A 23,544-nucleotide genomic window follows, 5' to 3' on the forward strand; every position below is an offset into this window, starting at 1 on the left:
CAGGCTCCTGCTCATGCTCAGGCTGAATCTGGATGCCTCTCCTCTGTTCTCGGGGTCTCCCGCAGCTCAGCCTGCGCCAGATGGGTCGGTGGACCGTCCGCTCTGGCCAGTCCTTTGAGGAAAAAGTGATGTCCTGGGCTGTACAGCAAGAAACCGGGCTAAAAAGGTCAAAGGCAGAGAGAGAAGGTCATGGGCTGCTGGAATAGGCCAAGGCTTGACCCGGTTGCTGGCTCGGCTGCCAGCTCAGCAGAGGAATAAGCCTTTTCCATGAAGAGCGCCCGAGACCCCCACACACCGGGTGGGACCCCACCGCACTGAGGCAGCCCCGGGGTCTGGGAGGGCCGGGGCAGGGCCGGTGGAAGGGTCGGAAAAGGGCTGATAGAAGGGCCAGAGAAGGGCTGAAGAATGGCTGTGGAAGGGCCAGTTCAGGACCGTGGAAGGGCCGGTACCGGGGCGAGTGGAGGGGCCAGGGGAAGCGCCGGTACCGGGGCACCTCCGCAGGCCGCAGTCGCCCCCTGGCGGGCGGGTCCCGCGTACAGCCTCACAGAGGGGCTGGGCCCAAGCGGTCATCGCTTACGGTCAGGCCTCGTACCGGCGCCGCGGACGCCGACACGGGCCCAAGCGGTCATCGCTTACGGTCAGGCCTCGTACCGGCGCCGCGGACGCCGACACGGGCCCCGCCACCTTCTCGCGGCTCACGAGGACACACTTGGACACGCAGCAGGGACAATCCCGCGCCCTCCTCGCACCGCCGCCACCACCGCGGACTACAACTCCCACAGCCCCCCGCGGCGAGCTCCACCCTTCCCTGTTCACGCCCCCGCGGCGCGTGGCGGGGCTCGCGCGGTTTCCGTTTCCGGCGCGCCTCGCTCTGGTCCCTGCGGCGGCGGCCGAGCCTTGTGCCTCCGCCATATTGTCTGTGTGCGGCGGCGGTGGCGGCGGTAGCGGCCGCGCCAGGTACCGGCGGCTCCGGCGCCCACGCGGGGCCCCGCGGCGGTTGCGGGCGGAGCGGGCGGCGGGGGAGAGGCGCCGCTGCGCCTCCTGAGCTCCTCCGCCCCCCCACCGCGGGTGCGGTGTGGGCCGGGGGGCCGCGGCTGCTCCTCAGGAGAGTGGGGCCGCGGCGGCGTTGAGGGGGAACGGGCAGAGCGGGCGGGTCCGGTGCGGCGGGAGGGGCACGGCCCGCCGCCTGCTGCCCTCGGAGCGGCTCCGAGTCCCCGGGGGGAGCGGGCAGGGGCTGTGGAGGGGCCGCGCCGCTGCCCCCAGCCCGGTGCGGGGCCGCCCTCGGCAGCGCAGGAAGGGCAGGTCCCCGCGGAACGGGAGTCGTCCCCTCCCCCCAGCTCTCCCAGCTCGCACGTTTGGGCCGTGTAGGTGTTATTTACCTAAATGGTTCGATCTTGCCTCTTCCCCACCCTGCCCGGAGAAGCGCGGAGATGCGGAGGGGCATGGGAAGGCCTGTTAGTGCTCGCTCCCACCCCCGACTGCGCAGGGACTCCGTTCTGGGCCTTTCTGGGTGGAGGGGAAGGTCGTTCTCACGGCTTTCCACCCCAGTCTGTGGAAGCAGTGGTGGTCAGTCTTGCCCTCGCTGTAATTTAGTTAATTGTGCCTTGGGACCGAGAGCAGTGTGGCTGTTGGTAAAATGTGGTTTGAAAGAGAGGAGTTAGATAAGATTATGGGAAGCCCGTGTCTGTCAGATCACTTAATTCTTTCTTACTGAGAGCTTTGGGTAATATCAATAAAGTTTGGATTGTGAATATTCAAGAAAAGCAGAGGGGCAGGCACTGATCCATGATCTCTGGTAATCAGTTGCAGGACCTGGGGGAATGACATGGAGCTGTGTGCAGGTGGTTTAGGTTGGCTATTAGGAAAAGGTTTTTCACCCGGAGGGTGGATGGAGACTAAAATAGGCTCCCCAAGGTACTGGTAATGGTCCCAAGCCTGACAAAATTCAAGGAGTATTTGGACAACGTTCTCAGGCACAGGGTGGGATTGCTGGAGTGTCCTGTGCAGGGTCGCGAGTTGGACTTGGTGTTCTTTGTGGGTCATTTCCAACCCTGGTGCCCCTGAGAGGGGTCTCTGGTGATTTGGAATTTGTGTTGCTCAAACCTGACCCTGGGCCTTGGGGAGCTGCTCTTGCACTGAGCCTTGGTGCCAGGTTTTGAAACTGGGCACGTGTCCCTGGAAAGGGCTGTGCCATGTGCTCACCTGGCTCCTCATGGAAGCTCAATCCTGGGTGTACTGCACAAATGGGTTGGGAAGAGCCCCTGCCAGAGGGGACTGGGCACAGTGGCAGCTGTTCAGAGGAAAGCAAGTGGACGCGCAGCGTTTCTGCTTGGGGCTGGGAGTGATTTCTTTGTTCTTAGAACGTGCTCTCTTTTCTGAAACAGAATTGCTCAAATTATTCAGACTCAGAGTTGGGGCTTGTGCCATCCTGCCAGCCGACCTGGGTGTTGGATGGGAATCCAGTGTGGATTCTGGGTGCACCATCAGCCAGGGCAGAGGAATCAATCGCTCATCCTGTGTTTTCTGGTTTTGGTGTGATGTAGAAAAGGGTGAAGTTTCTGCTAGGAGAGGAGAGAGTGAGCTTGGGAAGACTCAGGGCAAGATTCAGGGAAAGTGTGAAGCTTTGTCAGTTCCTTAATTAGCCCTAGAACTAGGATTAGGGTAATGTTCCAGTTCCTGCAGCACGTGGTCTGTGGAGACACACTGTGTCTGTAACTGGAAGGTGAAAACTGGAGCTGGGATGTCTGGTCCCTGGTACAGGACAGTGCTCTGCACTCAGGAGGATATCTGCTTATGCCTTGTGGCTGGAATTGCTGTTCTCTTTGGATGAGTCCAGGCAGGGAAGGGCTTATTGTAAAGGTCCAGACCTTTCCCTGAGCATGAAAAACGTTCATCTTTGGTGGTAGGCAGTGATCCTTTCCTTTCATCTTGGCAATGGGGAGAAATTTCCATTATTTCACCTTTTTCTAGTGATTTATGTCAATACCTGGTAACATCATTTCTATTGTTACTGAAATTTGCTGTCTTCTTGCTCCCAATGTGTGTGGTGGTTGAATTGGGTGTGCATGTCCTGCACTCAGACTAGAGAGCTTGGTTGGTCAGCTGCTGCTATGGGGAGTTGAAACAGGATTGAGGAAGGGAACATAGTCTTGGCTTTGGCTGCAGCAAACAAGCAAAAAGTCGTGCAGCTGAAGATCTGGGTGAGGGGATGAGGCACAGAGACAAATGTGAGAGGTAGATGTTGGAGGAGAAAGACACTTCCAAGTGGGAGGTTCAGAACAGGTTTTCTGGTTTTGGCAGGGCTCATGGGGTCATAGACAAAGGGAAAGTGAGGCTTGTTGGATGTTGGGAATATGGCTCTTTGGAGGAGTGATAATAGAATTGGCAGTAGGTTCTAACAAACGTGGAAGAAATTGGATCATGGAATGTTGCGTGACATTAAGGTTGTTGAGGTTTGTGCAGGGGCAGTTAATGATACTTTTTTGCTTGAAAAAAGCTGGTGAGATGTGAGAGTGAAGATGCAAACCTGGGACTGGGGATAGACTTGGTAAAATACCATTTCCTGAAGGTGGGACATGGAAAGACTTCATGATTGATATTTGGGGCATTTTCAAGTAATGCAGATTAGGTTCATCAGCATGGAATACATTGGAATCAGGAATCTTGTGATATGTAGGATGTTGAAAGGTGTTTATAGGTTTGTGAAGTTGTAGAGAAAGAAACTTTTTGCTCTGATGAAAGGGACATGTACCCAGCTTTTCCCAATTTTATTAAATGGTGGGTGTCCTTATACTTCCATTTCAGTTATTCTCCATTTTCTCCTTACAGAACTAATTTTCTCTTTGTCTTTCCTCATGTCCTCTGAGGAATAAGGGAAAGGAAGACAGGAGAAGCAAATGGGTGACATTGTGGTGGTGTGATTAATTTAGTGTCACATTTCTGAAGAGGCAGGGATTTATTTCTGGGTTACCAGACCTGTCACTTCCACCATTCCTCCATTATGGTATTGCTTACATTAAGATACTTGTTTTAGAAACTCTGTGCATGAGTTTTTTGCCATCTTAGATCTTATTGTCCCATAAGGGTCTTGAGAGGAAAAAAAATATAACAAGATTTAGAGATCAGGAAAGACTGCCTTGACTTAGTCTGGCTACAAACATTTGTTGCAAGACAGCTCTTGGATAATTTTTCTGAGCTTGGATATCTCCTTCCAGGGGCTTCCAAGAGCTGACTTCCCTGGAATTTACAGAATGTAATTGGAGAAAGGGAGTTCTCCTTTGAACGTGAAAAAAACTGCTTGTAAGAGGAGGCTGCAGCTTTTTGAGCTGGTGTTAGTGCTGTTGCTGAATGTAGAGTGTTTTTCCAAGCTGGTTTTTGGCCTCTTTTGATATCAAGGTGCCAAATTTACATATTGGTAGGAAAGATTGATGAGAAGTGGGATTGTTGATGTGGTCCTGGCATCAGTGGTTCATGGATATTTTCTGGTTAGGAGTCCAGTAGAGCAGCAGCAAAATGGGCCTGGCGTAAGTCTCACCTGCTCCTGTGTTCACACTGTTTTGGACAAATGATTTTATTACCCATTTTATGCTGCTGCTTTGGGAGGCTGAAGAGCAGAAGGGAAGCTTGGAGTTCTTTGTGGACTCGGTAGCACCACAGACTCACATTTGGAAGGTTACAATTTCAATAATTTTAATTTTCCACGGAGTTTAGTTCTGAGATTTAGGTTATGTCCTCCTTGCTGAGTTCTGTTTTTTAATTAATATTGCCATTTGCAGGGAGGTGCTTTCTAAAGCAGGCTGTCCAGCTCCTGCCCATGTAATGGCTGCATCATATTATGGCAATTTATTTCATGTGAGTGGTGAATAAAATGTGTGCTAGATGGAAAACAATTTTGAGTCAAGGCAAGAGTTTGGCTGCAGGTTTCCCATTGGACAGCCTTGAACGTTAACCTAGAAAATTGAAGTTACTCACTCTGTTTTTGTAGAGAAGTAGGCTCTGCCCTTGCACCTTCTGGAAAAACCAAAGGCTATATTAGTCCTTTTTTAATTAAGCCAAGTGCAGGGAGAATCCAGCGTGCTAATACAGAATTACGTGCCAAAACTTGCTTTCCCTGGGTGGGAAAGGTCCTCCTGTGGTGGGAAGAAGTGACCCCAAATCCTCTTGTGCGTCCAGGGAGCCAAAAAGGTGCCTCTCCCTGTTGTTACCAAAGCCTTTGGAGAAGGCGTTTTCTCAGAGTATATTTGCACATGTGCGTGTGAGTTGTCAGAAAGTCTTTATTTTTAGTGTTCAGAAAATGGATGAGCGTGGACGTGCACAACAAATTAATTTCCAGTCTAGAAAAGCAAGAGCTCCTGCAGTGTTCCTTCTCTTGCAGCCTTTGTCACAGGTTTCTCTGTCTGTTACCAGTGTGCTGGTAAATTCCATCGTTTCTTCCATGCTTGGTTGTACTCCAGAAGGAAAAAAAGAGGGTTTTTTGCTCACTCTGCAGCATCTAGATTAATTTCAACTGAGCTTACAAATGAAGTTAGAAGTTTTGGCACAATAGGTTTACTGGGGGCTTGTAAGGTGTGAAGGAGAGTGCTGATTGCTGGAGTCAATGGCTGCTTTTTTCCATTTGATTCTTGGAATGGTGGTAGCTAGTTTCATCTTGTGTTAATAATAATAAATTTTTAGAGAATTATGTCAGAACTTCGCTTGCTGGCAGGGGTTTGCACCGGGTGTCTCTTGCTAAGCCTGCTCAGTGCTGGCTGAATGATGGAAATTGTTTGTGGTGCATTGCCTGCTCCATGGAACAGCTGATCACAGGGATTTCCTGAAGAAATAGTTACAGACAGTGTCCTTTGGTTTATCCTTTGGCTCTGGTAACTGTTCCTGCCTCTAGGAATTGTATGATCAAATCAATTAAAACTCTATAACTTTTACAGATGGTTGGTACAGGTCAGTTTTCTGAGTTCTGCCTAAATCCCTCTCTGTAGATGAACCATAGGAGTCAAATCAGCTGAATGATTGTCCTGGCAGTACTCTGTGCCTACTAATTAATGAGGAAAACAACTGTGTCACTTAGCAGCAATTAGGGAGGTAGAACTTTCCAGAGGATGCTGCCAGTGGAACCTGATGTCAGCTGTGAAGAGCCTGTGGTACTGTTGAAACATTCCCCTTTGTGAGCCTCCAGGAATAGTTCCCTGGTGTTGCTGGGGTCTCAGAAACTGTAGTTTTGGTAACTGGAATGTTGTCCGAAGTTCCAGCAGTAGGAGATTGAGTTTTGTTAGTGCTCTTGGAAGAAAAAGGAACTGCTTCCTGTTGAAGTATTGCTTTGGCTTGAGGGGAGACCTAAAGGGATATTCCTCCAAAGAAAATCCCCCTGCTTTTCCTGCCCTCCCTGCTCAGCCTGAACTGTCAGTTTGGGGAAGAGATGCAAGGAGAAGAGTTTTGTCGTTGGTTTCTGTTTGGTGTGTGTGTGTACGGGCAGGTTAATTTGGCAGTGCCTGGTTATATTGCAGCCATTTTTATCGGATTGTGTCAGGAGTCCTTGGCGCTGGCAGTGAGGATATCCGCTGGGTTTATGGGAGCCTGGGAGCAGGCAGGAGAGGCTGCAGACATGGGAGAGAGGCAGAGCCTGTGCTTGGGGGCTGGGGCTTGGGTGGCTTGCTTGTGTTGCTGTCCCCTGCAGCTACATCACCTCATCCAGTTTTGGCATCTTTATGTTTTGGGGTCTTTCCCTTTGCTTCATGTGCTGCTGACTAACTTAGCTCTGAAAATAATAGTGTTCGTGACCTTGGGAAATTGTTGTGCATAGAATCCCTTAGGAGATGGAGTGAGCAGCATTCCTGTCACTGCTGCTGGAGGTGATCCCAGTGTTCTGCCCCAGGCTCTTGCCAAAACTGATGTTTGGCCATGGAGAGGTGTCCAACCAGGCTGGGATGCTGGAGACCCATAGAGGGTTTGTGTGAGTTCTGCTAAAATTCACCTGTTAGAGATCTGAATAAAAAGCATGACAGACCTTCTGCCAGGAGAGCGTGTGGCACCAGAGCCACTGCCAGGGCATCCTGGAGGGTGACAGACATGTTAGACGCTGCTTTCTGAGTTGGGAAAGTGGGACAGTGAAGTTTTCTCCAAGACTGTGAAGAGTATCATAAAACATGGAGTTACTGTAAAACCATTCCTGTGGCTTCTATATAGATTGTGATCCTCATTACAGAGGATGACTTCTTCATTGGCAGAAATCGTGAGGAATTCAGAGAGGAATCAGTGGAGCTGATGTAGGAAGAGCCAATCTAAATTTAGGATGTTTCTAGTGCAGAATTACTCCAAGATGTTTCTTCAAGTATAACTAAACCTGTCAACTGCTTTCCCTACAGACTGGCCATGTCTTGTTTTGAATTAGTAACAGCAGTTCATATTTCTTTTTTAAGGGGATGTTGAGGTCATTACATATAATTTATTATTTCTCTACAGTCAGGCACAATCAGATATTTAAAAGAAATCTGGAGAATAGTTTTGGTGGAAAATGCAGTTAAAGCAGACTGTGCTGTTCCAAAACTATACCCAGAGAAAAGTTTCATTTCAAACCTAAGCTTTTTTTTTTTAACTCAGATTTTAAAACCTACTCTTCCGTTGGTGTAGTTCCTTTAGTAGGTAAATGATCTTCAGGAAAGGATGTAAAATGTCAGTTTTGCTAATCCAGGCTTGTTTCTATTTTAGCTGTAAAATCATAGAAAAATATAGGTTGCAAGGGACTTCTGGAGGTCATTTGTTCCGTACTTGTATTTCTGAAGTTTCAGCATCATGAGAACACACAAATCAGGTTTCTTTTGTGAGATAGAGCATATTTTTAAAGAAAGTTGATTGCTATTATTTCTTTTAAAAATAAGTTGGGTGTTGATTGATGTTGACTGCCAGCAGGCAGTACCATAATATTTAGGCACGTCTTGATTTTTTAATTTCAGTGGTGTTTCTCCAGTATAAGATATTTTTCAAATTCTGGAGGAGCAAGTGTGCTTCCCTGGGAGGATTACAGGGCTATGTGAAGGAAATCATCAACAGTTTTATCTGATAATTGTAATTCTTGCTCACCCTACCAAATCACATTTTACACTCATGATTTTAGAGGCTGGGTTTAAGCTTTCTGCTATGAAAGGTAACACCTTGCTTGCAGTTGTAGATAAAAGAAGGAAAATAACCTTTTGATTCCAGACTCAGTGCTGTAATTCTGCTCTTCTCCACTGACAGAGCTTTTCTTCTCTCACAACAAACCCGCTGCTGTCTCAGCCTGTTTACAGTTTTAGGCTGGCACAGTCGCCACTGTAATGAGCTTACATGGGGAAAGTAGAAGGGAGAGGAAAGTCCCTAGACCCGTTTGGCCAATCTGTCCACCTTGCTTTCTCCTCAAGAGGATGGTGAGCTTATCTAGAATTCATAAAGCTACAGAAATGTTTTCTTGGCTCTTTGAGTTCAGCTTGCTGCAGTTCAGGGCCTGTTTTACTCCTTTGGGACTGCTGTGGGTTTGCTGAAGCTGAGTTCAGGTGGGTCATCGGGAATAACCAGCTTTATGTTGAACAAGGTATTCTGGGTTCGCTCCACTCTCTCTGGATGAACTTGGATCTTTCTGGCAATATACTGTTCACGCTGAGGGCAAGGCGTGCTGATAGCAGCACAGGCTAGCCAGTGTCAAGCGGTGTTTGTGTTCTTGGGTACATTATTTATACTGCAAACCTTATCCACAAAGGTCATCACTTGGATAGCACTTGTGAGTTCCTTGGGACACCAGTCTTCTGCAAAGCTCTTGGCTTTCAGCTCACTGGGAGCCTGTGTAAGTGCTGCATCATACTGGGGCAACATTGTAGGTTTTAAGTTCTGAGTGAGTAACTGCTTGAGAGAGGTTTTGTGCCAAGAACATTTCAATTTAAAAGCAGAAAAAAGTCATTCCGGTATCTCAGTTATTCTGGACTGAAAAAAAAAAAAAAAAAGGCAAATTTTACTAGAGGCGAAGTAGGTGTGTTTTTCAGAAACTAATCTGCATGGATTTCAAGCTGTGTGTTGTTGGTGCTTGCTCTAAGTGCACGCATCTGGAAGGACGGAGGGTGTAGGAAATTCCTGTACTAGTTAGAGTAGGTGCTGGAAGTGTGGCTCCTTCGCAAAATACCAAATTCTCTATGGGGGCATGGTTGCCTCTAGAATTGGAGTGCATTGTAAGGATGATGAAATGCTTTTTTAAAAATGAGGGGGTTTGTAACTGGTTTAGATTAAAATGTTTTAAAAATCAGAGTCAAAGAGAACATTGAAAGGCTTTTTACCATTTTATTGAACTTTAGGCACAAAATGTCTAAGCTTGCCAAGTGTTCAGACAACAGGCTACTGTTACAAGAATTCAAACTTTTAAGAACTGATCTTTTTTAATTAGTAGGCCTTCCAATTAAAAAATTCTTATATGGTGGCAGCACAATTGTTTGTCTCTGGGCTGGGCTCTGGACACTCGTGTGGAGTCTGTCAGTGAGACAGGAGTGGTGTTTGGCTCTGTTCCAGTGTGGGATGAGCAGGGTTCCTCTTGATAAAGCAACTGTGTAAGAAATCAGCTAATTAACAGTTTGCTAATACTCCAACGGCATTTTTGAGGACAGGCCTGTGGGGGAAAAGCCAACAGTGAAACTTCGGCGTGGTGTTCCTTTACTGTCGCTGTCATGTGAGCCCTTTTGGGTGATGTCTGTCCAAGGGGTGTCACCACAGGGGCTGAATGAGAAGCCCTGCTGTGTGTCCTTGCACAGGCAGGCCTTGGCAGTGACCAGCATGTCAGACTGTGGTTGGGAGCTTTGTCTTCCTCTCTCTGTGACCTCTGGTACATTGCCTAAAAACTCATGGTCGTTTTGTAGTTAAGCACTTCTCTACCAGAGAAATTAAATATTTAATGTTGTTTCTGGAGATGCTCAAGGCTGCACTGGACTCTGATCTCACTGCATCTACTTTGATTAGATGATCTTGAGCAGACTCTCCCAATATAAATTATTCTATGATTCTGTCATCAATGCAGGAATTAGTAAATGACAACATTCTGTTTGGATTCTGCAGAAACAGAACTCATCTTTTATAACAAGCTCAGGGTACTTCTCTAGGTGCTCATACTGTAGATTTTTCTGCTTTAAAACAGCAGGCTCAAGTGATGCTTGCATGTCAACACCTGTCCCCATTATCTGTCCTTATTTGTGTCATTGCCTTCTGCCAAGGAGCCTGGATCCACTGCAAAATAATCCTCCTCCAGGGGCACTGAAGGCAAAAATCTATACAAATTCCTTGGCAGTTTTGAGCAGAGAGTGAGCAGTTTTCAGGCAGGGTAAGTTTGTGTATGTCTGTAACTCTGTTTGCTTTAAAATTAAGTTATCTGTGCAGACTCTCTCCCCTTCCTGTGTAAGGAACAGTAGACAATAATACCTACCCTCGTAAATAGACATTGTGTGCCATTCTTAGAAGCTGCAGTTGATGATTTCCTGAAAAAGCCCTTCTCCGAGCAGCCTGTTACAATGTGCTGCTTGAGCTAGGCTAGAGCTACGTGACAAAAAATAGCCACTCTGAAATTTGATCTATCTTTAGATAATGTGATTGATTTTTCTTTTTCTCTTTTTTTTCTCTTTTTTTTGTGCTGAAACTGATCTTGCTAAGCTGGGTGAGGGGAGCAGTCACATGTGCTTTATTTATACTGGGTTGTGCTTAAAAATTAAAATTGCTAAGTCATCTGAGACATGTCTAAGTTCAGTTAATTTCTTCACAAGGATTATTGAGCAGAGGAAATGGGCCAGTGCATCTCCTGCCAGTAGCACAGGGAGTGAGGAGAAACAAAAACACAGTGATTGAACTTCGAAAGCTAATAAATTTCACTGTACTAAACTGTTCTAGTAAACTTGCATGCTCTACTAATGCCTGGGGACATCTAATTTCTAAGTGTCTGAGTCATACCACATAAATGCTTTGAGGTTTTAGATGATTGCTGCCTCATCTTCTGAAATTGTATTTTGTGAGAGGACTAGCATTTTGTCCAGGAATAGACTTAATATATTTTTAGGAATTCTTCATATTCTTCCATTAGCTGGACACATGGCTGAAGTGCCCCATCCTTCTTTTATTGGTCTCAGGCCTCAGTCACCCTTCCATTGTGGACTTTGGGATAGTGCTTTGTCCCTGTTTAACCTGTGGGCTGGAGTAATAAAGTCTGCAACCCTGTCTACCTGAAGCTGCCACCAACACCATTTGTGTGTCAGTAGGTCAAAAAATAACGCAGTGCTGAGCTCTGTCCCACCTAAGGAGGCTTTGTCCATGTCAGAGAGCCCTTGCATGTGCTTCTGCCTCTGGAGGCAGCACCAGCTGTGTGTGACAGTGAAGGACGTCAGACCTGTGTCCCCTAGGTCCTCCACTCTCTTCACAGCCAGTGGTTCTTGCTGGGTCCTCACAGGAGCTGAAGTTCTGCAGACCTCAGATAAACAACAGGTCTCCGCCTGTAGAGCAGGATTTTGCTTCTAGAGTTTTCTTTTGGTGTGACGTATCCTTGTAGCTTAAGCTAACTGCTCCGAGCAGATTTCTAGGTCTTTCTCATTAATGTGTGATTAATGGGACTATTACTTCCTTCTGCAGTCTGGCAGTTGCCCATTTTCTGTGAAGGGATAAGATTGGCATAGCAAATAAGTATATTAGTTTAGATAACAGTGTTGCCCACTGTTTGAGCACATACACAGGGCTTATGGCCCTGCCACGTGCTGCTGCACACCAAACAATGCTCTCCCCTGCTCCCTTTCTTGTAAGTTATTTTGAAAAGTGACAAGGGGATTTAAACATCTAAAAAAGTGTTAACTTCCCTTGTGAAAGATTTGAGAGATGTGAAGGCACCACATTTATCTTAAGTAGGACAATATTGATAAAAAACCGTAGTGAGTTACTGCTGTCTTAAATATAAAGGTCTGGATGATAAAGTATTCAGACATACAGGACAAAAATACAGTGTTTGTCTCTGACATACAGTAACTTTCTTTTGAGTGGTTTTGACCAGTCTCAATACTGATAAAATTTACCAGAAGCTTTTCAAAAATTGCATTGTAAGGAGGAAGGATTGGAGGTACTTTGGGCAAGCAGAAAATGCAGAGGAACATCTTCAGACCCTTGCAGCAGTGCATTTCTTTCATGTTTGAATAAAGCATCATAATCCAGCACAGATGCTGCTGTCATTTGGACAGTCAGATTTAATGTTTTGACTGTAGGAAGTTGTGACTAAAGCTGGTTCCCATCCCAGCAGAATTGATTTTGTTACATTGGATGGCCCAAGACTTGTGATGGGGGTGAGATTGCAGCCTGTGGCTGTTGATCTATCTGCAGATACAGAGCACATGGCATTCTTTCCTTTTGGAAAGTTACCTCTACAACCAGCAGTTGAAAACAAGGTGCTGAAAGTTACCAAGTCATGGGGTTGGTTTGCTAGGGGCCAGTCCTGTGTGAGGGAGAGGAGACAAATGGCTTTCAAGCTCTGACAAGCCTTCCCAGGCCTGTGGCTGAGCAGGCTCCAGCCTCTCCTTTGCAGCAGCTTTTAATGATTAACTTAAATACTTTTGAAGTACCTTGAGAATTTAACCTCTGGTTTATACTCTATCTGCAGGTGGAGGAATCTGAGGCCTTTGTCTTCTGTCGGCACTGCAGACCAGGTCGCCTCTGATTTCACATCTCACTTCCTCCTGCCAAGCTGTCTGATATGTCGGGACCCGTGCCGAGCAGGGCCAGAGTTTACACGGATGTGAACACACACAGACCTCGGGAGTACTGGGACTATGAGTCGCATGTTGTTGAGTGGGGGTAAGTCTGGGGTGCTTCTGGATGTCCCTGCTCCAGGATCAATCCCTGCGGATCCTGCGTAGTGGTACTTGGGGAATTCAGGCACCTGTGCTGCGTGAGGCTTTTTCACGCTTCTTGGCAGATGGCAAGGGAAAGGATCACAACTTCTCTTCAGAGAAATGTTTCTTATCAAACTTTTAAATTCCCAGTTGTGGAGGAGCACTTACAGCAGCTGCCTTAAAAGTTTGAAGAATTTCTGCCAGGTAGTTGGGAAACATCCCCTTTCAGAGGGAGGAAAATCTATTTCTGAAACAATCCAAACAGTCCTGAGTGCAGGGCTGAAAAGAAATGAAAAGACTTTCAAACTGAAGTTGCTGCTGACTTGGATAAGTGAAGAAACTCCACAGATCTAAATAGATACATACTATTTTATGACTTGTTGCTCAGCTCTCTGCGAGTGCCTGGAAAAGACATGGCTGCTTCTCTTTGAAGGAAGGAGGTGTCTAAATTGAGCTCATGACTAAAGTGTCCCAGAATCAGACAGCAGTGGTGGCAGCTTCATAGCGTTCCTGCTGGGATATGGAGGGCCCAGACAGAGTTCTGCCCTCAGCTGTGCAGTTCCCAGTTTCTGGAATGTACACAGTCGTCTGAACATAAGTGCTGCTTTGTGCCCAGACTGTTTTTAAACAGCCTTGCACTTAGATTTTTGCTCTTACTGGCTTTGTTGAATTTTACCAGCATTATACAAGGAAAAATGGAGCTTCCAAATATAGGAGGGAAGGGATAGTTCAAATTTGCTAATGGTGAAATACATAGTTGGGCTTTCAGTCCATAGTTTTGGCTTGAATTTGTCTTGGGCAAATAGAAGCTCCCTGTTTCTCTCCTAATTCTTAAATCATCCAGATCAGGAGAGGTAAGGCACTAGTTAATCCCCTGTCTGGGAAGTGAAGCAGTGATTGAGTGTTAAGGAACATTATATAAATTGTGATGGAGATGACTGAGCCCTTTGGAACTCTAACCTTTTCTCTCCACAGAAATCAAGATGACTACCAGCTAGTTCGAAAATTAGGCCGAGGCAAATACAGTGAAGTATTTGAAGCCATCAACATTACAAATAACGAAAAAGTAGTTGTTAAAATTCTCAAGGTGAGCTGGGGATTGGGCAAAAGATAAAATCTGTCTTGAGGTGATCAAGAAGCCAGAAAGGGCTTTTTGATGTGCTAAAACTGAAATCCTTAAAGCCTGGCTTGGGGGTGTCAGTCAGTGAAACAGGCCATTGTTTTGAGCCTCCTGATAAAAGCCCTGCACTTGGTTATTAGGTCAGATCTCTGCCTGTAAGGAATTGGGCTCAGTCTTAAAGAAGCCCTGATGTGCAACACCTTTTTACTTGGAGCTAAGCAACATTTCAGCAGCTGGCTACAAAATTCTCAGCTTCTCTGAGTGCTGGTGTCCTGGCAGGCTGTCATGGCCATGGCCTTCATTTAGTGACCCTCCGATAGCCAAGGGACTTCTCACAGTTAAACATTTGCCACGTGCCAGTTGGGAAGTCCTGGAGTATCGCAGAGCTGTTTGGGTTGGAAAAGCACTCAAAGATCAAGTCCAGCCAACACCCCAACATTCATTTCCCCAGGTGCCATATCTACATCTTTTAAATCTGTTCTAGGATGGTGTCCTTGCCGCTGGGGCAGCCTGTTCTGGGGCTTGACAACCCTTTCTGTGAAGAAATATTTTCGTGATACCTGTACCTTCCTTGGCATGACTTGAGGCCATTTCCTCTTGGCCTAACAGATCAGATTAAACATGCCAGAACAGATTAAAAATGCCATCTTCCAGCCTCTCCTTCACTTGGAATTATTGTCTGTAGCTGACAGGGTTGTTTGGTTAGAAAGGAGACAGCAGATATTTGAGCCATGACTGGTGTGATGCATACTCAGGTTAAATTGCAAAGGTTCCGATATATTTTGCTGATCTGCAGTCATCTGGGTGTTGTCATCTGGGTGTTGAGCTATTAGCCTCACTTTACTGCAGGGCTTTATCTTACACTTTGGGTTTTTATTCTTCAGCCTGTTAAAAAGAAGAAAATCAAGCGTGAAATCAAGATCTTAGAGAACTTGCGAGGCGGTCCCAATATAATCACCCTTGCAGATATAGTAAAAGATCCTGTGGTGAGTAAGGGAGGAACTCAAGGGGTGCAGCAGGGTTATGGGTGAAGTTGCTCTGTTTGATTTCAGCTCTGACCTGGCTTTTTGTTTCCCCCTGCTCTTAAGTCCTGCTTTTGAATTGACTGATCAGATCAGCTCTTAATCTGATAAACTTCTTTTAGAGGGCCCTTCCCCCACAGGTCCCTCCAGCCCCTCACTCTGTGAGGAAGAGATACCAGTGAGCTGAGACAAGTTAATTCGCTCTGCAAACAGTGCTAGAGGCTGTGGGCTTTGGCTCTGCTCTCTCTGTCTGAGGGGAATCATAAATATGTCCAAGGCAGAGGGGTTTTGTGCGGTTTTAGTAGAAAAACCAATTTAATTCATTATCCTAAGTGGAAACATAACTTAAAATGGCTGAATGCTTTTTTATCTGTTTCAGTCTCGAACACCCGCTCTGGTTTTTGAACATGTAAACAACACAGACTTTAAGGTACAGTGTGGGATGTGACTTCTCTTTTTTTTGTTTGAAAACCGCTTGTACTGTCTTTCTGGGGAAGGGAAAGTACATAGGTCAGGCATTTCCTTCCAGCATAGGAAATGCTTCTAAAGGTAAATGCAGGTGGGACAGAAGTTTGTGATTAGCTCATCAGTACCATTTTGCCACCAAAGTTAGAAGATGAGAATGTAGATCCCAAAAGCTATTTAACCTTGGGAGCAAATCAATCTGTTGGCCCATCAGTGCCTTTTTTTGAAGCATTTTGCTTTTATATGTACAACTGTTTATAGGAACCACTTTAAATGTGGACAGCTGTTTCTGTGGCCTTCCATACTCCTGGGAATGGGGATTTAAATGTTTCTTTGTCCCTTCATACTGACCTGCTTCAGAAGAAGAAAGGCTGTGCAGTGCCATCCATCATGCTCGTGCTGGGTGGTTACAACCAGAGGGGGATAGTTAAAGCAATCAGGATGTGCTGTCTGAGCAGAGTTGGAAGTGAACCATGTATGGGATTTGCAAAGGGAAAGGAACAGACTGATCAGAGTCAGGTGTGGGATCAGAGTAACTTGGTAAACTTGGACTGTCCCTTCAAAAGGGTTTGGAGAATGCCAACAGCCCGGAACAAGGGGTTTTTGGATGTTGAGCACTGACATTATGTGTTTGTGTCCCACAGCAATTATACCAGACATTAACAGATTATGATATCCGATTCTACATGTATGAGATTTTGAAGGTAAGTTGGTGTTTCACTGTTTTGTTGGTTTATTTCTTGTAGTTGCTCTCAGCTAGTCCTGTAGAGATGGTCCTCATGTCACTGATGATAGTGACATCATATCACTAAGGGAAGGAAAGAGAGAGCCTATGGAAGAATTGGGCAGAAAAATATCAAGTCAGTATCTATTTTTCAGCCTTTTTGGTACATTGAGATACCTTAAAATCAAGAGTACATGTAGCCTCTGATACAAGAAAACTGTGAGCTGTTACTGGCTGGGTTTGTGCTCTGGCATAATGCGAGTCAAATGTCCTCATCCATTCTTCTGCACTAAGTAATTTATCCTTAGGAGTCTGGAGAAGGGGGGCTTGTGTGATCATTAGTGCCTAGTAACTATTCTCGTAGAGACTCTGAAATTCCAATTTTTATGAGTGAGCACATGAATATACTTGTGTTGCTGGGACCTCCCTTTGAGAGAGGGCTCTAGAAGCATTTTCTGTGATCACTTGAGTCTAGTCCAGGATCTAACACTGGACAGTCTTATAATTTAGTTAGACTTGATATGTGTGGAAATACTCTTGAATATTGTTGAACTATAGACATTCTTGTGACTTCAGCTTCTGTCTCGTTTCACCTACAGGCTCTAGATTACTGCCATAGCATGGGAATCATGCACAGAGATGTCAAACCTCACAACGTCATGATTGACCATGAGCACAGAAAGGTAGCGTGGGCTGGCTGCGGGGCTGGGAGGGCAAACTGGGATCCCTTTTGGGTACTCCTGTGTAGGGGTACTAGCAGACCTCTTTGAGGAGGATTCTACACTCATGGTGTGGACAAATGTAAAATGAGAATTTTGTGCTGATTTTTGAGGCTTTACTTGGTCACATGTAACTCGTGGGCAGGGTTGTAACACAGGTATTTTATTTGGTAATGTGGGTTTGGGGAGAATATGTAAGCAGACACTCTGATCAAATTAATTGAAAATGGAAGACTTGTAAATGAACTTCATACTAAGTTCACTAGTGTAATTTAGCCATGGAAAGCTGGAGCATCGCTTGAGCATTTTTTTTGTTTGTTTTCTGCCATTTTTAGCTTAGACTAATAGACTGGGGTTTGGCTGAATTCTATCACCCTGGCCAAGAGTACAATGTCAGAGTGGCTTCCAGATATTTCAAAGGACCTGAACTTCTTGTAGATTATCAGGTAAGAATTACCAGGACTTCTTACTGACTTTTATATGGAAAGTCAGTGCGATTTCAAGGTAATAAATCCAAAATTCTGATGTCTAGGGAGTTGAAGCTAAAGACAGTCTGTTCCAAAATGTATAGCAGCAAGCAGTGGCCATAAAGCTACTGAATGAAAGAAACTAATGAGTAGTCTCAGGACCTGAGGAAGAGCTGCAGAACTGTCATTACGGATCTTGGAATACAAATTTTTTTTAGCAAGGCTGTGTTTGCAGTAAGGTACAGGAATGAAACAAAGCCCCTGTGGGAACAGCAAGTACTGCATGAACTTCTAAATTAAGCTATAAAAGCATCCCCTTAGCTGATGGCAGTTTGCATTATGGAAATCACAGTGTTCCTGGTGACTTTCAGACCTTGCTGGTTCTGGAAAAAGGCACATCCTCACCTGCCTGTGGACCCTGGGGAGTCCACTCCTTTTGTTGCTTGTTGCAATGCTTCCTTTCCCAACACATATTTCTCAGTGGTTTGTAACATGGGAGTCTGCAGTGAAAATAGAAGAAAGTTCTGATCTTTAGTATCCTGGCAGACAGGGATGGAATTAGGATACCTGCTGTCCTGCTAATTGCTGTATCCCAGTTTGAGTAACTGTAACACTGAGCTGAGCAGTGGATTAGGGATGAAGATACAGGAAGATGGTTCAGCTTGTTTCCAGCATGACATGGCTGTGTTCATATCACCTTTGTGGGGGAGGGGGACCCCTGTTAGTTTTGGAGGTCTGTTCTGCTTAATTCATTAGAAATTGAATTGTCCTTCTGGTTTTGTACAGATGTATGATTACAGTCTGGATATGTGGAGCTTGGGTTGCATGTTGGCTAGTATGATATTCCGAAAGGAGCCATTTTTCCATGGCCATGACAACTATGATCAGGTGAGAGCTGGTCATGTACAATGTCTGTTCTCTTAGCACCGTGAAGGTTTCCTGCTTAGGCTTCTATTGAGTCATCCAGAGAATTTTTAAGCCTTTCTCTAATGGCTTCTTTGCTCAATTTGAAGCCACATTCCTTGAAGTGTGCAAGATTATGTAACCAGTTAAATAGAAGTGGATTTATAGAGCTTTGTGCTTAGGAGCTCCTCAGTAGATGTCTGGGAAAAGCTGTAGAAAAAGTTGTGTTAAGGCTGGTGTGTTCTAGTACATAGACTGACTATTCCTGAGGTTATGTTATTTGGAAAAGCCCCTGCCACTACCCATTCTCCCCCCACTCTGTATAGAAGCTGTGAATTTGGTACAGGTTTATACAGATTCTGAAATCTTTGATGTGTTGCCTTTAGGCCAAATTTTTTATATTTAAACCTTTATCACATGCTCAGCATGTGACTGCTATGCAAATATTCAGGAACAGGGACCTTCTATTCTCAAATCTTTATTCTGGACCTCTCTGGGGTGGTGCTTCACCTTCCACATGCAAGATTCAGAGTTTCTGCTTTTTTGACCACTTATTTTTGCCTTCCCCTCTGTTGGTTTTGAATATTTTCTTGCTATTAAGGGAGGTAGTGTTGCAAGGTCTCAGGTTTTAGTGATTGTAAGGTCTGTGGCTCCCTCCTGGCTGCCTTGGGGTACTGAGCTCCAGCTGTGAGTCGAGGCATGTTCTTGATGCCTGGGGCTGTGTGCTGGGGAAGCCAGAGCCACGGGCTGACCCTGTGGCTTCTGATTAACACCACTGGGACCAGGTCCCTGCTCCCATGGGAATGTGCTGCTGTATCTTCATGCAGGCTCTGGTATTTCATACCTTCACAGCAATGACTTGTTTTTGTGTTTGTTCCCAGCTGGTGAGGATAGCCAAGGTTCTGGGGACAGAAGATCTGTATGACTACATTGACAAATATAACATTGAGCTGGACCCACGTTTCAATGACATCTTGGGCAGGTGAGCCAAGGTCTGGAGGCTCTCTGGTAGACCCAGACAGTTACAGCTTTGTCAAGAGACCTTGAAATTAACAAAATTTTGTGGGAGAAATCAGAGCTAAGATTGTAGAGAACTAGCACTTTGTGCCTTTGGTCCCTTTTGCCACTGCTTCCTATAGTCCTTTATATGGAAATGGACCTTAGGAAAGATTTTTAAATGTCATCCAGGCAATAAAGGAACTACTGGAGCAGAAAGCATGAAGGGCAAATGCTCTTTTCAGTCTGGAAGGAAAAAAAACAAAATGGTGTTTCTCAGCATTAGAGTGCAGAAAGTCAGGTGCTGCTAAAGATGGAATTTATATGGTTTTTTTCCCCTCATAGTGGGATTAAAATTAAAGGAACTCATTTTGGGTGCATAAGAGATGAGCAGAACCTGCAATTTTAGGCCTGTAATCCATTCTGAGCATTAGTCCTGCTGCTCTCTGGGGTCGTGGCAGGGCCGTGCAGGGGCTGTGGTGGCCGAGGTGGCTGTGCTGGGGCTGTGACTGCTGTGCCACCGCGTGGAGACACAGTGACACTGCTTCATGTTCTGGAATGTCTCAGTCCCGTGGCTCCTGCACAGAGCAGCGGCCTCCCTCACGGCTGGACATCTGTCACAGTTCCTGCTCCTTAAGAAAGTGAGTTGTGGCATCACTGTCCCCTGCCTGGCCTGATTCGGGTCTGTTTTCCTGCAGACACTCCCGCAAGCGATGGGAGCGCTTTGTCCACAGTGAGAACCAGCATCTGGTGAGTCCAGAAGCTCTGGATTTCTTAGACAAGCTGCTGCGATACGATCACCAGTCACGACTCACAGCGAGAGAAGCCATGGAACACCCCTACTTCTGTAAGTATCAGCTGCTGTCCTGAGAGTTCTGCCTCTGGGAAATCTCTGTTCCCGTGGCTTGTGCAGATGGGAACTGAGAGTGGCAACAAGGGTAAGCCTGGTCTCTGCAGATGAGTGTGCTGGAGCTGAGGCTGCTGGTCTGTGTGCCACCACCAGCAGCCAAGGAATCAGTGTTGGGTACCCATGTTGGGCCCATGAATCAGCAAGTAGTATCAAGGAAAGTCACCTAAATCATGTGATTTGGGGTTGCTTTCTTCAGGTGTGCATGGATTCCTGAGTTTGGATAGACCGAGAGAATTTTGGTTTGTTGATAAACAGGCATTTTAACTCCTGTTGCTAAATTGCTTAGCTACTGCAATATTCAGATCTTGATTTTGCAAGCAAAAATGTAACTTTCATTAGTAAATGTTTTTAAAATGGTTGCTGTTTTTCACAGATAATGATATCTAGGTGTTTAAAGCAGCTGCAACAATGCATAATGTCAGTATTTGCTCAGGTGGTTTGGTTTTGGGGTTTTTATTGCTGCTGCTGCAGGGACCTCTGTAATTAAGACTGTTGATCTGTGTTACACCTGTTGAAAAAATCCCAGGGAAATATTTTGCAAGTATGAACATTAGTGAAGCCAATATCTTGGAATGTGAGAGCTGGACAAACAGTTCATTAACTTCTGTCCACAAAAAGATTTACGTAACGCTGAGCTCAGCAAAGTTTGGAAGTCCCTTGTCTGACACAGAAGGTGTGGGAGGCAGGAAGGGGTTCTCCCTGTTCAGGTGAGAGCATTATTTACATGCAGCTGAAAATAAAGAGTTAGTAAGTTATGATCAGCTCGTGGAAGACAAGTTCTAGTGACACACCTGACAGCTCACAGAGATGTAAAATGCGTATAGAGACATGACACGTGATTGTAATTAGTGATAGTCTTTCTGCTTGCTACACCCATATTCTGGGTTTGGCTTTCTGCAATTACACAGTTCTTAGCACAGAAAGATCAACTTTGCCAGAATATCATTCAGCTTTTCCTGTCAGGCAGTCCTGCTGAACCCCAAATCACATCATCTAGCTGACCTTCCCTGGTATCACATGACCTTGGTACCATCTTGAGTGCTTCCCACTGGAGCTGGTGGAAACGTCTGTGTTTTGATAGAGGATGGTTGATGTTATTTGACACAGGCAGAGTGCCAGAACTGGCTGAGCAGAGGCCACAGGCAGTCTGTGTGCCTCAGCAGCTCTCTGACAACACAGCACTTACTGGTAGTGTGCTCTTCCTAGATCCCATTGTGAAAGACCAGGCTCGGATGGGCTCGTCCAACCTGCCGGGTGGCAGCACTCCTGTCAGCAGTGCAAGCATGATGTCAGGTCAGTTCTGTCAACTCTCCTTGGCGCTTGGTGTGCTATGGGGTGGGTGGGAGGACCCAGGAGGGAAGTTCAGCAGGCAGGGCGGTGTTTGGTCATCTCCCAGGACTGGGGGTAAGGGCAAGGAGAGCTGCAAAGTGGGTGGGACAGTCTGATAAGTAAGGCCTTGGGCAGCCTGACCTGTTTTTCTGGTCTCATTTTAAGAAGTTATTTGCAGTTGATTTTCTGGCAGCAGCTTGAAGGACAGTCCACTGGCACAGTCTGCCCAGAGAAGTTGTGGCTGTCAGATCCCTGGAATTGTTTAAGGGCTAGGTTGAATGGCAGCCTGGTCTAGTGGAAGGTGTCGCTGCCCATGGCAGGGGGGTTGGAACAAGAGGAGCTTTAAGATTGCCTTTTCAATCCAAACCATTCTGTGATCTCTGCCCTTGAGTGACGCTCAGGGGTGTGCAAAGTCTGCCCTTCCCAGAGCTGCAGAGAACAGTGACAAATCTTTAATCTCAGATTCTTTTGGCAGCTCTGAAAACATAACTGACCGCAAAGCTCCCACTTGACTACAGAAGCTGTCCTGGATAGCAGTGCGCTGTTTTTGCTCTAATCACTGCTTACCTCTCTCTTTTCCAGGGATTTCTTCAGTGCCAACACCTTCACCCCTTGGACCTCTAGCAGGCTCACCTGTCATCTCTGCCACCACCACTCTTGGGATGCCGGTTCCAGCTGCTGCAGGCGCCCAGCAGTAGTGGCGGGCTCTGTCTCCTGCTGCCTGAGCTGAGTCAGGTGGGGAAGAGGTTTCCCCCTCCACCTCTCCTCAGGACGCAGCTCGTGCCTGGCAGGGGAAGGGAGGGGATGAACGCTTTGGAGACACCGTGTCTGAACTGTTGCTTGTGGATTTATAGTAGTTCAGTCATTATATACAAAATTATTATAGGCTGATTTTTCTTTTTTTACTTGAACTTTTCGTAACTCAGGGGATTCCCTGAAAATACCTACAGATGGAATACTTCTTGGACAGTTTTTCTTCCCCATGCCCCTACCCCTCCCAAAAAAAAAGAAAAAAAAAACAACAAAAAAAACCTAAAAAAAAACCCCACAAAAAAACCCAACAAAACAACTCTTCATGTAATAACAAAGATGAATCAGCAGCATTTCCAAGCTCTTGCATCCTGCTGGAAATCTCTTCTCTTCATGTTCCCACCATTATTCCTCCACAAGCCTACACCTTGGGGGATTGTGCTGTTCTCCAGAGACTACCAAATCAAGTCTTCATGAGGCAGGGGAGGGGATTCTTGAATTACCACTCACTCGAACCCCATGTCCTGCATATGTCCCAGCCAGGGTACACTGAGGAGACAATTCCAGTAGGGAGAGGTGGGATAAGCTTAAAAGGAGTAAGTGCAGATAGTGTCCAAAACCCTAATTGGATTGGATAATGTCTCCTTAGGAGTCAACCAGAGTGCTAACTCACCCTTTGCATGTAATTTTAGTCTTAAAAATGAAGTTACTGATCCAGCTGGAGTCCTTGGCACCTCCTGAGACAGGTGCTCTTGTAGAGTAAGCCCTGCTCTGATCAGCCCCTTTCTCATGGAGGGTTCTTCCAGCCATTGCTTGGCTTGGATCTCTGGAATTAGTTTGTTATTGGGTATATTGTTTTTAAATTGTTTCTATAGGTTTCAAGCTGGTGGCTACTTAAAGCTGGAAAAATCAGACTGCGCCAAGTCCGATCCCACATCTTCACCCACCATCCCCTCCCTCACGTGCCATGTGGTGAGAATACCAGTTACCTCACAGTCTTGTAAATATGCACTGAGAGGAAGGAGCGAGGAGACGTTAACTTAAACTGAAATGGTAGATCAGTAATTGTGGACAAATATTATCATTGACAACGGAAAAGCACCCTTGTTACAGCCCTGCTACCCCTTGCTGTGTATATATACTTTGTCCTTCATATGTGAAAGATCCAGTGTTGGAATTCTTTGGTGTAAATAAACATTTGGTTTTATTTATCGAGGTTAGATTTAAGTTCCCTGTGTAGAGGCCTCCCTGGGGTGGTCATACACTGACACAGGTGTGG

At 46.0% G+C, this 23,544-nt stretch overlaps 1 protein-coding gene across 2 annotated transcripts; it reads left to right on the plus strand.

The window, feature by feature from the left end:
- The first annotated feature begins 843 nt into the window (after window positions 1-843).
- Window positions 844-23,480, plus strand: CSNK2A1 (casein kinase 2 alpha 1). 2 transcript variants are annotated; one of them, XM_040079984.2, is made up of 14 exons: window positions 853-957; window positions 12,629-12,822; window positions 13,836-13,947; window positions 14,865-14,966; window positions 15,382-15,432; window positions 16,112-16,171; window positions 16,791-16,874; window positions 17,246-17,356; window positions 18,164-18,265; window positions 19,162-19,262; window positions 19,975-20,123; window positions 21,393-21,479; window positions 22,098-22,250; window positions 23,141-23,480. In XM_040079984.2, the coding sequence occupies exons 2-13, from the start codon at window positions 12,722-12,724 to the stop codon at window positions 22,211-22,213; spliced, it is 1,176 nt and encodes a 391-aa protein (XP_039935918.1). In that variant the 5' UTR covers window positions 853-957; window positions 12,629-12,721; the 3' UTR covers window positions 22,214-22,250; window positions 23,141-23,480. The 2 variants fall into 2 exon arrangements, with proteins under 2 accessions (XP_039935917.1, XP_039935918.1); XM_040079983.2 differs by having other exon boundaries at window positions 844-957; window positions 22,098-23,480.
- The last annotated feature ends 64 nt before the right edge of the window (window positions 23,481-23,544 follow it).

Source organism: Hirundo rustica, chromosome 16 (assembly GCF_015227805.2).
Source record: "Hirundo rustica isolate bHirRus1 chromosome 16, bHirRus1.pri.v3, whole genome shotgun sequence".
Lineage (NCBI taxonomy): Eukaryota > Metazoa > Chordata > Aves > Passeriformes > Hirundinidae > Hirundo > Hirundo rustica.

Coding starts and splice junctions, on each gene's coding strand:
- CSNK2A1 (XM_040079983.2), top strand. CDS start 12,722: ATGTCGGGACCCGTGCCGAGCAGGGCCAGAGTTTACACGGATGTGAAC. Junction 12,823..13,835: donor TCGCATGTTGTTGAGTGGGG/GTAAGTCTGGGG, acceptor TTCTCTCCACAG/AAATCAAGATGACTACCAGC. Junction 15,433..16,111: donor TAAACAACACAGACTTTAAG/GTACAGTGTGGG, acceptor TGTGTCCCACAG/CAATTATACCAGACATTAAC.